The sequence below is a fragment of the Sorex fumeus genome, unplaced genomic scaffold, assembly GCF_029834395.1.
Source record: "Sorex fumeus unplaced genomic scaffold, SorFum_2.1 ptg000007l, whole genome shotgun sequence".
Lineage (NCBI taxonomy): Eukaryota > Metazoa > Chordata > Mammalia > Eulipotyphla > Soricidae > Sorex > Sorex fumeus.
The window spans coordinates 21160664-21174397 of record NW_026606064.1 but is presented as its reverse complement, the minus strand read 5'-3'; the positions used below and the strand labels follow the sequence as shown (position 1 = coordinate 21174397).

The 13734-nt window shown below is 46.9% G+C and overlaps 1 protein-coding gene across 1 annotated transcript in view; it reads left to right on the top strand.

Annotated features, from left to right (window-relative positions):
• Nucleotides 1–421: 421 nt before the first annotated feature.
• The window catches only part of CAT (catalase), a 35986-nt gene continuing 22673 nt past the window's right edge, over nt 422–13734 (top strand). The window contains exons 1-2 of the mRNA XM_056136040.1: nt 422–573; nt 13538–13709. Coding sequence (XP_055992015.1) covers nt 508–573; nt 13538–13709 — 238 coding nt within the window. The 5' untranslated portion in view covers nt 422–507. The remainder of the gene's footprint in view (nt 574–13537; nt 13710–13734) is intronic.

The following is a 13734-nucleotide window of genomic DNA, read 5'->3' as shown; positions in this document are numbered from 1 at the left end:
ATGGTTATCAGGGAACTTTATTGGACCCCAGATTTCTAATTTCTGCAGAGCTGAGCGCGTACTGGCAGAGTCCAAAGTCCCAACTCTGCAGACATTCCTTTAGCAAAACGAACCAGCCAGAAGTCACATCTCCCAAGGGCAGCCTGGGGTGGTGGCAGATAACGGAGGCCCAGAGTCAAGCCCACTCACCTCCCCCCCTGTAGGCGGAGTCTTGCTTTGGGACCTTTCATCAACTCGGACGCGACTCGAGGGGCGGGACTCCCATTGCTTTCCCGTCTCCCAATCCCCGAGCCCCGCGCCCCGCCCCTCTACTCCCGCCTCCACTAAGCTGCCGAGCTCACACAAGGCGACCAATCAGGAGCAGGGGGCGTGTCGGGGGCGGAGCCGACGGGCCGAGTCCGAAGTCGCCTATTTCAAGCCTCCGGGCTGGGACGCAAATCCGCCTATTGAGGTGGAGACTCGGGAGCGGAGCTCTCCTGCAACGTCCTGCAACGCCGAGCGGACACCATGGCGGACAACCGGGACCCTGCCAGCGACCAGATGAAGCTCTGGAAGGACCAGCGGGCGCAGCAGGTACGCTCGGCCTTGTTCCCGCCGTGCAGAAAGCTGGGGAGTCGGCGAATAACGGCCTCACTTCCGGGGAGGGTGTACCAATGTGCCTGGGGGCTGGGGGCTGGGAGGGGTCGCTGGAGGTGGACTCGGGGGCTTGCTTTGGACGCCATGCACCATTGCATTTCGCAAGGCGAGGAGACTCGAAGGTTCTGGGCGTGCAGGGCTTGTGGGCGTCAGCGCGCGGCTGTTTGGCTCCCATTCTTTGCAGTTTTGCCAGCTGGGACAGAGGTCGTGGACGGCAGCGGGTGGAACGCAGGGCCTGGGAGAAAGGGGCCGCTGCGAGAAAGGAAGTATGGAGGGAAGTGGGAACAGGCTCAGGCTTTGTTTGACCTTGCTCTAGCTCGTTAGCTGCAAGCCTTCCTCTTTGGGGGTGTCCTGGGCCGTTTGTTTGATCAGCTCGATGTCCCCAGCGCACGTTGCTGCTGTGACTGGGTGCTTCCTTAGGGACAGCAGTAAAGGATTAAAGAACCATCCTTTCACCTGCACTTAAAAAGCATTTTATTCATTTATTTTATTGAATCATCGTGAGATAGAGCATTACAGAGCAGTTCTTGATGAGGTGTCTGTCGAGTAGTGTTCCAACACCCATCCCTTCCCCAGTGTAATTTCTCAGCACCACTGTCCCCAGTTTCCCTCCTACCCCTTCAAACCACCCTCCCACCGCCGCTTGCCTGGATGGCAGGCACTTCTCTTCTCTCTTTCTCTCCTTCACTCTCATTTTAGGCAGCATGGTTTGCAATACAGAGGCCAAAAGGCTATCATGTATATCCCTTTCCCTACTTTCAACACTCAGTTCTTGTCCAGAGTGATCATTGCCATGATATTGTCATAATAGACCTTCTTCTATCTTAAATACCCTCCATCCCTTACACCCTTGTGGTAATTCCAACCACTGATCAGTCCTTCTGGCCCATTTTCCCTGGCCTTGGATATTAGTTTCATACTTGTTTTTTTTTTTTTAAGCATGTTAGAGGAAGAAGAGACCGTGGGGATCAGTGACTGCTCAGTGGCCAGCAATACTCTCTACAAAGGTGGACAGATTAACAGGTGGCCAGTCCTGTGCCCTTGAGAAGCCCAAAGTCTAGGAGACAAAACTGTCAGTTGGAGGAGGGTGCTAATATTGGTCATCTGTAAAATGTCGAGGGAGGTGACCTGCTAGACTTGACAGGCACGTGGCACAGAACGAGGGCTAAATCTGAAGCGGATTCCAGCCCAGGGGTGGGGGAGGAGGCATTCCTGGCTGGTGCCCAGGGGTGTAACGTCTTCCAGGGCGTCTTTGAGGAGGTTGCAATAGATGAGAGCGCATCTGGGCAGAGTGTTCCCGCAGACTGATCCAGAAACTCCAAGGGACTTGCACAATCTCGCGTCTGCTGGTTAATGGCAGACTGGGTTCCGCCCCGCCCTCCCCAGTTTTCTCTCTCAAAACAGGTGCGCGTTCCTGAACTTGGATGTGAAATGGGATATCCACATGGAACGCTTTATAATTTACCTGTCTGGGCAAATGCTGTCTTTGTCCCTTTGTGTTTTTTGTTTCTGGTGCCACACGGGCAGTACTCAGGGCTTACTCTTAGGTCTGCGCCTCATGGGCTCAGGGAACCATATGGGGTGCCAGGGATTGAACCCAGGTTGGCCATATACGAGGCAAATGCCTTACCTGTTGTACTATCGCTATGCCCCCCCCTCCCCGCCTTTGTCTTTAAAGGATGTTGTCTCAATCATCCTGTATTCTGTATCCTTAGAATAGATCAAATTTTAATGGGCTCTTCATCAGAGTGAAACAGAGAGACTCTTAGTTAAGGGCTTACCATTTTCCTAGTGGCCAAATCAAGATTATTACGATTCAGCTTCTTGGGGACCAGGAATCTTTCTTTAGGGCTGCTAAATCCTTCACCCTGGCATTTTGGTGAATGTCTGGTGAATTGAGAAATAATATGGCCAGTGTAGTAGAGCTTTTGGTAAAACATAATTTCTTTTGTTTTTCTTTTTTTTCTTGCGTCACATCCAGCGATGCTCAGGGATTACTCCTGGCTCTGCACTCAGGAATTACTCCTGGTGGTGCTCGGGGGACTATATGGGATGCTGGGAATCGAACCCAGGTTGACCGTATGCAAGGCAAATGCCCTACCCACTGTACTATCACACAGACCCCCAAAAACGTAATTTCTTAATTTTGTAAAGACCCCCCCTGACCCCAATCCCCCTTTTATCCTGAGACTAATTTCCTTACCTCTTCACCGGGAGTATCATGAACTGTTAAGTCATTAAGACCCTGCTGTTTACCTTACATACTGCTGTATGAGAAACAGTGGACTTCGAGGTGCGACTGTCATTGGGGTCTCGTTGAAACCTGCTGTCTGCTAGGTGGCCTCTCTAGGCACTCTGCTGACTGGCCTGCCTGACTTGCTGCTTTGAGGGAAAACTCACTTCATTTAATCAACTCCTCTCCTGAGGGCCTTCCTAAAGAATGTTTGCACATGTCATGTAGTCTATATCATTTTCCAGTGTTTTATGATGAAAAAAAATCTCTTGAGAGGTGCGTTTTAGTAAGTTTTAGGTATCACACCTAACCCTAGAAGGCAGCAGCGTTTCAACAAGACCCCAATGATAGAGGCACCTCGCAGCCCACTGTTTCTCATACAGCAGCATGTAAGGCAATCAGTAGGATCTCTGTCTGTCTGTCTGTCTGTCTGTCTCTGTCTCTGTCTCTGTCTCTCTCTCTCTGTGTCTTTGTGGTCCCAGGAATCAAACCCAGGGCCTCACACATGCCAAACAAGTGCTCAGTTACTGAGTTACATCTCCAGTCCTGATGATTGAAAAAAATATTAAAAAAAAATTTGTCCCATAACTGGTGCTGCTCAGGATGCCAGGGGTTATTCTTGGCTCTGTGCTCGGGGCACCATGTGATGGTAGGGATTGGCCTTTGACCTCCTGCCTCTGAAGTCTGCACACCAGCCAGCAGCTGAGCGTCTCTCTAGAGCCAATAATTTTTTTTTAAATTTAAAAATTATTGATTTAGGTATTTTAATATTTATCACTTTTTAAAAAAATGTTCACTTTGTATTCACAGAACCTGCACATAGCAGATTGTCGAAATACATTTGCTCAGTTAAGACATGAAGGACTCATTCTTCTAAGGTCTTAATTCTGACCCTCACCCTCATGTTGCTTAGCCATCTCTTCTGACATTACATTAAAAAAAACTCTTTTTATTGAATCACTGTGAGATAGACTCTTAATAAGCTGTTCATGATTAGGTTTCAGTCATACAGTATTCCAATACCCATGTCTCCAACAATGTACATTTCCCACCACCAGTGTCCCCAGTTTCCCTGCAATTACCCACCCCCCAACCTCCCAGCCTGCCTCTATGGAATATCCCTTTACCTACTTTTAGCACTCAGTTCTTGTCCAGCGTGATCATTTCCAGCGATTATTGTCAGACTATTCCTTTTATCTTACCTTGCATGTGGCTGACCCGGGTTTGATTTCTCCACCCCTCTTGGAGAGCCTGGCAAGCTGAGAGTATCCTGCCCGCACAGCAAAGCCTGGCAAAGCTACCTGTGGCGTATTTGATATGCCAAAAACAGTAACAAGTCTCACAGTGGAGACGTTACTGGTGCCTGCTTGAGCAAATCGATGAACAATGGGGGGACAGTGACAGTGACCCTCCACCCCACACACATTTGTGGTTGATTCCAACCTTGTCCCTGTTTTCCCTGGCTGTGGATAATCACAAATGAATGCAGTCATTCTATATCTGTCCCTCTTATTCTGACTTATTTCACTCAGTGTGATACGCTTCATTCTAACACTACTCTTTTTCAGCAAAAAAAAAAATGTTTTAAGATTTAAAAAAGAGGAGAGAGGCAGCAGAGTGGGTTGGTGCTTACCTTGCATGTGGTCGACCCAGGCTCTGTCCTTCTCATCCCATATGGTCTCCCCTGAGCACCACCAGGAGTGATTCCTGAGTGTAGAACCAGAAGTAACTCCAGAGCATTTCTGAATATGGCCCAACTCTGCACTCTCCCCCCAACCCCCAAAAAAGATAAAAAATGAAAAGATTGCTTTAAGATGTATTTACTTTCATCAATAGTTTGTCCTTTTTATTGCTTTTGAATGGGTATTTGTGTATTCATTTATCTTTTTGCTCTATACCCAAACTATTTCCAGTGTTTGGCTATTATGAATAAAGCTTCTGTGAAAAGTCCGATCCAAGTCTTTTCATGTACGTAAATGTTTTCATTTCTCTTGGGAAATACATAGGAGTAGAATTGCTAAGTCATAGAGTATGTAAGTGACTCAAGATAAATTGCTGTGACTTTGACTCATGACCAATTGCTGAGACTTTCCCAGACTGGTTGTGTCATTTAACACTTACATTAATAGAGTCTGAGAGTGCCAGTTGCTCTGCATCCTGCCAAGTTCTGATATTGTCCAGGTTTTGTTTTGTTTTGTTTGGGGGCCATACCTGGCAGTGCTCAGGGCTTATTCTTAGCTCTGTACTCACAAATCACTCCTGGTGGCGTTCAGGGGATTGTGTGGTGCCCTGGACTGAACCCTCAACTCAGTGCGTGCTAGGCAGGTGCCTTACCCTTGTACCATCTCTCTGGTCCAGATTTTTTAAATTTTAACCTGATCAGGCTGGCGAGTGTGAGGTGGTGCACCATTGTGGTTTTCATTTGCACTGCTCTGCTGACCAGTGATGTTAGAGCACCCTTTCACATCCTCGTAGTCAGTCTGTTGATCTAGGTTCTTCTATGTAGTTTTTTCAGATCTTTTTTCTTTTATTTTTTGACTCTTTGGGTCATACCCGGTGATGCACAGGGGTTTGCACTCAGGAATTACTCATGGCGGTGCTCGGAGGACCATATCGGATGCTGGGAATCGAACTGGGTTGACCATGTGCAAGGCAAATGCCTTACCCGCTGTGCTAGCACTCCAGCCCCCAACATTCTGATTTTTTAAAGGAAAAAAAAAAACCATTCAGACATGGGCATTTTAGCACTGATCACATTTCATAAAATCCCTCAATGTGTTAAGATTTCAGCATCTAGTGTCTTAATTTAAAAAGTTAGGAATACTTCAGGTATTTGCAGAATGCAGCACTCTGTTCACTCTATTACCAATAGGAGGGAATAGAGTTAATTGATTATAATACTTCGGTCAGGAAAACTTGATTCCTTTCCTTCTCTGTGTGTGACACTCGAATTTATCCATCAATTTTTTTTTCTTTTTGGTCACACCCAGTGATGCTCAAGGGTTACCCAGGCTCTGCACTCAGGAATTACTCCAGGCAGTGCTGAGGGGACCATATGGGATGCCAAGGATCGAACCCGGGTCTGCCGCGTGCAAAGCAAACGCCCTACCCATTGTACTATTGCTCTGGCCCCCATGTGCTACTAGTCTTAATAAAGTTTCAAGAAAGAAAGCTTCTATCGCAGTAGCCACTAATCTGCATTTTAAAGGCTTTATTTTTGTTCGGATGATATACCAAGTGTTTGCTGATTATTGAAAACCAGTGTCCGTATTTTGACTATTTCTGGAAACATTGACAACCCTCCTGCAGAAAGCTGTTGGCAGCTACTGAACAGCTTGACTTTGTCCATAATCCTAGGAACTGGGTGGGTTTGAAATTTCGTTTCCCAGATGTGTGAGGAAGCAGGTGTGTTTGGCTGGTCCAGCTGTGTGATATTGAGGTCTCGCTTGGAACTTTCTTGTAAAATGTCCTTTTACTTTTTATTTTGTAGTACCATCTCCCTTATTAATTATCTTCTCTGGCATCCCGGGAATCATTGTTTAGTTTTCTTTTGCTCCCTCTTCTTCGGGAACAGGCAACTCTTAACCTCTCTCTAAAATCTTTCTGTTTTGCTGAGCTCCTAACTTCATTTTTTTTTTCTTTTTCTTTTTTTGGTGGGGTGGTCACACCTGGCGATGCACAGGGGTTTCTCCTGGCTCTGCACTCAGGAATTACCCCTGGCGGTGCTCAGGGGACCATATGAGATGCTGGGAATAGAACCTGGGTTGGCAGCGTGCAAGGCAAATGCCCTACCCGCTGTGCTATTGCTCCAGCCCTGAGCTCCTAACTTTGATAGTAGCCTAAAGCTATAGACTGAGTCTGCAACAGACAGAGTAGTTAGCACACCTCTGAGATAGTCTGTTGTAATACTTTCACTAAACTTGCTCAATACTAACAAGATTTATTTGTGGGTTTTTTTTTTTTTGGTGTGTGTGTGTGTGTGGTGCTGAGCATCAAACCCAGGTCCTCACTCATGCAAAGGCAGTGCTACATTCCCTGCCCTTTCTGCCTCCCCCCCCTCCATTTGTATACTTTTCTCTTTTTTCTTTTTGGTAAATTATAATTTAGGTAACATGTTTACAATAGTATTAAAATTTATGGGTTTTTTTTTCACCTATTAGTGGCAGGACTTGACTCAGTGTTCTGGAATCACTCCTGGTGGCTGGGGACCATAGGGAGTGTTGGAGATCGAACCCAGGTCTGCCACATTCCATGCAGACATGCTACCTACCGTGTTATCTCTCTGTTCCTTAATGTTTGTGGCTTTGGTGTACGTTTATTGTACTTCACCACCACCAAAATACCCGTTACCCTTTGCCAATACCTATGTGTTACTTCAACGTCTTAGTTCTTCTCATCCTGCCCACCTTGCCCAATAATCTCAGGTCTAGGCTTTGTCATCATGGGATACTGTCTATTGCCTTGTTTCTTTATATTCCACGCATGAGTGAGGTTATCTTGCATGTGTCCTTCTCCCTCTGGTTTATTTTCCAACTTAAACATGATGTCCTTCAGTTCCATTTGAGCTGTAGCCAGCTGCAGGATTTCATCTTTTTAATGGCTGCATAGTATTCCATTGTGTATCACTGCCATAGCTGCTTTATCCATGCCAGTGTCCATTTGCATTTTTTATCAGGGACACAACTGGCGTTTATCTTTTTTTCCTCACTGGATCCTGCTTTTTATGTTCAGGTCAATGTTTTATTGGGTAGCCGTACTTTAGGTGGAGGGGCAGGATTACTGAGGCAATGAGTGAAGGGGAATGAAAACTTAGTCTTGGCTGCTAAACCTGGGATGAGGATGGGCACTGACTTCTCCCTAGTCACCTAGAGGCATAGCCCTAAAAAGGCCACTACATGAGATCTATAATTGTGTCCAAGTGCTAAGGTAACATTTTTCAGCAAAGCAAGCTTAGTTTTCAGTCTTTAAGAATCTGAAAAATGTTGCAGAGAATTCATGTCCTTTATGCTTAAGAGGCCCCTGTTCTTGCAGTGCCATCTTTCATGGGGCATTGTAGGATAACACTCTTTTGTCCTTCCTCAGGTAGCTTAGGTTTGTCAGGTCACACCCATCAAAGAACACTGAACTTGTATTGTAAGCAATGTCCTTTCTGTGTGAACACAGGAAGACAGTTAATATTATGCTTTGTAACTTGGGAGTTGATTGACTCCGAATAATACTTACTCCTGGGCATCTGATTTCTTGACTCAGTTGCCCTTAGTTCCTAGCACCCCAAAAGCAGGGTCCCGACGAGGGACTGAATGGACCCAGGGCAAGCAGTGAGCTACCCTGGCATCAAAATGGGCCAGGCCAAAGAGCCACGATACTCAATTGCTTGACATTGCTTACAGTACAAGTTCAGTGTTCTTAGATGGGTGTGACCTGACAAACCTAAGCTACCTGAGGAAGGACAAAAGAGTGTTATCCTACAGGGCATCTCTGGTCTTAGAGTGTTATAAGATTTTAAAAAATGGGGTTGGAGTGTTAGTATAGGGGGATTTGTTTGGGTGCTTACCTTGCAGGTGGCGGACTCCAGTTCTATTTTCTGTACCCCGTATGATCCCCTGAGCCCTGCCAGGAGTGATTCCTGAAAGCAGAGTCAGGAGTAAGCCCTGAACACTACCAGGTGTGCTCCAAAACAACCAGAAAAGAAGCCCCACGCATTGCTTCTAGAATTGAGGACTAAATGGCCTCTGTGGAAATGAGGGTATCTTGTTTTTCTAATGATGTTAAGCACCCCGAGAAAGGGCCAGCATCAATTCCTGGGCAGAGGCACTGGCCTGATGTCTGTTTTAGGTCCAGCGTCTCCCTATCTTGACCCCACAGAACCAGTCTAGGTTCAGGTGATGGGTGAGTGACACTGCACATTTTCTACCTCTGGCTTCAGTCACCCCCAAACCCCCTACCCCCAACACCCACACACACACACACACACCTTGTTTGTTTGTTTGTTTGGTATTAGACATTTCTTAACATATTCTTCAATAATAAAACGAAAAACAAACCTCAAACCTGTGGATTATAGATGGTTTGCAAAGCAGAACTGAAGTGGATTAAATCCATCACCCAAAGGAAGAGGGTAGAAAATTGCCTGCTGCGGGGCAGTTGTTCTGTCGCTGTTATCTGGGGTTTAAGTGGCTCTAAAGTAACCCCTTTGGTCCCCAACTCACCACACCTGTGACCCTGCCCCAAACTAAGAGGATCGACTAGAACTCAGCAGGATGGGTGGGGACCAAAATAACCCACTCGGGACTGCGGGGCTTGGTTGGAGAAGGCAGCTTGGGGATGTGGGCTGAGACACATGCTGGATCGCTCACTACTCCTCAGAGTCAATTTTCTACCCTGCATCAGGCAGCTCTGGATTGGAGCAGGCCCAGGGGCAGGGTGGGTGGGGGCAGGAAGAGAAGGGCGGGAGGTCAGGGCCTTTCCCTGAACTATCTAGTCAGGGAAGGTTCTCTTTTCTCCTGGATCCAACCAGGGGAGGGGTTCTGGAGAACTCTGGCATCACCTCTGCTCAAGAAACATGAAGGGGTGGGGGTGGGCGGAACTGGAGCAATAGCACAGCGGGTAGGGCATTTGCCTTGCACGCGGCCGACCCGGGTTTGATTCCCAGCATCCCATATGGTCCCCTGAGCACCGCCAGGAGTAACCCCTGTGCATTGCCAGGTGTGACCCAAAAAGCAAAAACAACAACAACAACAACAACAACAACAAAACATGAGGAACAGACCAGTCTTGATGGACATTGTAGGCAAAGGATGTCTTTTGTGGAATAAATAGTGTTAGGCTATAAATATAAAGTGTATTTTATATATATAAATATAAATTTTATTTTATTTTATATATTTATATAAATATAAAGTGTTAGGCCGTTTCCCTATAAATATAAAGTGTATTATATATAAATATAAATTTTATTTTATATTTTTATATAAATATAAAGTATTAGGCCATTTCCCCAGGAGACATCAGATATATTCTGGGAGTGGGAAGGTAGCATTCCAAGTCTTTGGGATTGAGAGTTAGTTTGTATTCTCCTACATATATATATATATATGTATGTATATATATCTTTTATTGACATTGCATCACATTATAATGCTATGTAAGTTTCAGGTGTGCACCATCAACCTCTGACACGTCTGTAGCTTCTATGCTAGCGTCTGTGCTAGAATTCTGGCTTTGTGACCTCCACCCCACTGAACTCTCCTACTGCATACCTTCTCTCCTTCCCTGAGCAGGTTCGGTAAATTCTTGGAACTCCTGTGAGCAAAGGAGTTTGCTAGTAAGTGGAAACTATGTCAGTGAGATGGTTTCCCCAGGGGGAGCCAGCCAGCCTTACCTCTCCCGGGAAAATGGCTTCATGTCTAAGTTCTGACCAAAAAATATCAACAGTGCAGCCAAATGGAATTTTACTTGAACTTTGTACTTAGTACCAGCGTGGCCCTGGTCTTCACCAAGCCCAAGTGCATCTTTGCCAATTGCAGCAGTAGTTTTCACAAGTCTGTGGTTTCTAGAGGTGTTCGATCAGAATTTGAAGTTAGAGACTCCAATTCCTTTTCTTTTTCAGGGGAGAGAGGCAAAAGGAGTGATGGCCAGGGATTGCTGCTTCTTCCTCCTACTTGGAAATACTTTTTTCCTGGCATTTGAGTTTGTTCCTCAGTTTATTTATTCTCACATGGGATTCTCACCCACTGCACACGTGTTGGTATATTGGGCATCATGCCAGTTACCAAGAATCTAGATAGAAAAAGGAAAATCCTGCCTTGAGAGGGGAAAAATATTAGTGCAGAGAAGTATTTTGTGCTGTGGGGCACAGGAACAGACCTTTGGCCCAGTTGAGGGGTAGCAGAGGGTAGGGGCAGGTTGAAAGGGTCCAGAGCTGCAGGAGAAACACAGGTGCATGATCAGCAGTCAGAAAGATGTCCTAAGGCTAACACCCAAGGACAGTAGAAACAAGGGCCAGGACGAATGGCCCAGGGTTGGAAGCCTGCCTCACGGCCTGTGGGAGGGGCAGTTGGGATAGAGAAGGGACCATTGTGACAGTGATGGTTGGAAGGGATCCCTCTGGATGGGAAATGTGTATGGAAAGTGGAAAGTGGGTAAAGGACCAAACATGATGGCCTCCCAGTGTGGGGGGAAGGGGGAAAAGAGAGAGAGAGAGAGAGAGAGGAGAGGAGAGGGAAAGGAGGGTGTGGGGGTTGCAGGGAGGGATACGGGGGTGGGGGAATATTGGGATGTTGGTGTTGGGAAATGTACACTGGTGGAGGGATGGATGTTTGGATGTTGGAACATTGTCTGACTGAAACCTGATCATGAAAGCTTTGCAACTGTATCTCACAGTCACTGTCACTGTCACTGTCCTCCCCTTGTTGTTCATTTGCTCAGCAGGCCCAGTAACGTCTCCATTGGAGACTTTGTTGTTACTGTGTTTGGCATATCAAATACATCAAGGGTAGCTTGACAGGCTCTGCCATGTGGGCGAGGCTGGAGCGATAGCAGAGCGGTAGGGCGTTTGCCTGGCACGCAGCCAACATGGCCGACCCAAGTTCGATTCCTCTGCCCCCCTCTGGAAGCCCGGCAAGCTACTGAGAGTATCTCACGGTAATTAAAATAATTTTTTTTTTAAAAAAAGGAAGGTGCAAACACATTAACAAGTGTGCTTTCAGTGTGTTGAGTAAATGCTGCTCTCCCAAAGTGAGTGAAAAGAAAAAACTCTTTCATCTTCAAAACACATTCTTGTTGTAGAGTCCTCAGTAAGTTGGGAGAAATGCTTTTGCTCACCCAGGTTTGATCGATGCCGTGGATGAACACATGCCACATGGTCCTGTTACCTGTGCAGAGTTCCTTAAGTTCCCTGGAAGAGTAACACCATTTGCTAAGTGGAAATCATAATGTTGATCTCATTGGATAATTGAGACACTAAACCAGATAACATGAGGGAGAGCGGCTGGGATGAAGCCTTGCACATCTGGCCTGTGCTCCAGAAATGGTGCTTACAGTGGGAAATGGGAAATTACATACAGTCAATGGCACTGTTTTCTCCTTGTCTTTGGGCTAATTTTCCATGAGAAAAGTCATTTCCCTAGAGGAAACCTGGTAATGAAATCATCACTGGATCTTTGTTTTATTTTTTGTTGCTTGTAAAAATAAAACAAAACAAAACAAAATGGGGGGCATGGGCTCCCTCCTAGGCAGAGCTCTGCGATGGTTTTTATGGACATTCACTGTCTTGTGGAGAAAGCCTAGTACTTTTGCTTTGTTTTGTTTTTTGGGTCACACCCAGAGATTCTCAGGGGTTCCTCCTGACTCTGCACTCAGAAATCACTCCTGGCAGGCTTGGGGAACCATATGGGATGCTGGGGGTTGAACCCGGGTCAGCCTTATGCAAGGCAAACACCCTACCCACTATCCTATCACTCTGGCCCCAAGCCTGATACTTTTCATCTGAAATGATTTTATAAAAACTTTCTTTCCAATAACACCCAAGAGTGGCCGAGATTAGTATCAGGAATTTTGCTCCATGGCTTGGAGGCCAGCTGCACTAGGGGAAAAGGGAGCTCAGATAGAGAAGGGAGCACCAAATAAAGGGTGTTGGGAGGATCCTCCCAGGATGGGAGATGCGTGCTGAGAGTAGACTCTAGATTGAACATGATTACCACTCAGTGCCTCTTTTGCAAACCACAGCACCCAAAAGGAGAGAGAGAGGACAAGGGGGAATGCCATGCCACAGAGGCAGGGTGAGATGGAGGGATGGGGGGAGGGAGGGATACTGGGACCTGTGGTGGTTGGAAAATGGGCACTGGTGGAGGGATGGGTACTCGATCATTGTATAACTGAAACCCAAGCACAAAAATTTGTAAGTCTACGACTGTACCTCATGGTGTTTCACTAATAAAAATTAAAAAAAAAAAAACCAAAATCCTTTCTTTCCGAGGCCCAGGAACTGGGGTTGTGGTTGAAGTGGTTGAGCAAATGCCTAGAATGTGCAGGGCCCTGACTTCTACCCTCAGCATCACATGCCCTCCGCACCCCCATCCCCTCTGGGTATGTATGGTCCTGGGGCTCCTGAGCACCAGTGGGTGTGACCTCTCTAAGAACTGAAAATAAAAGATGTTTTCGTGACCCACTCTCTCTTCTTATTTAGTAAACTCTTTATTATATTGACCTTTTTTTCAGGAGGTGGGGGGGGGGGTGAGGGCACATCCAGCAGTTCTCAGGGCTAACACCTGGCTCTGCACTCAGGAATTCCTCCTGACTCAGGACCATATGGGAGGCCAGAGATCGAACCCGGATCAGCCACGTGCAGGCGTGTGCAAGGCAGATGCCCTACCCGCTGTGCTATCACTCTGGCCTTTATGTTAGGCTGGGGGCTGTATCCATTCGGGGTCAAGCAGACGGTCAGGCTATTTAGCTGTCTTCCTGCACGTGGGCCGTGTTTCTTAGCAGAGTGTTGCTGAGATCTGTCCAAGCAGTGGGTTCTCTTGGAGTGTCTCCGCCCTTTGGACACAGGAAATGGAGAGTGTTTGGACAGAAGGTATCAGAGTTGAATTGTGATGGGCCCCGTGACATGGAAGACGCCACGGTACTGACCTCCCTCTCTGGCTTTCCCCTTTCATGTTCCCTCAGAAGCCTGATGTCCTGACCACAGGGGCTGGGAATCCCATCGGGGACAAGCTCAACATCATGACAGCGGGCCCCCGAGGGCCTCTGCTGGTTCAGGATGTGGTTTTCACTGATGAGATGGCGCACTTCGACCGAGAGAGAATTCCCGAGCGCGTCGTGCACGCTAAAGGAGCCGGTGAGTGGGCATCAAGGTGCCTTAG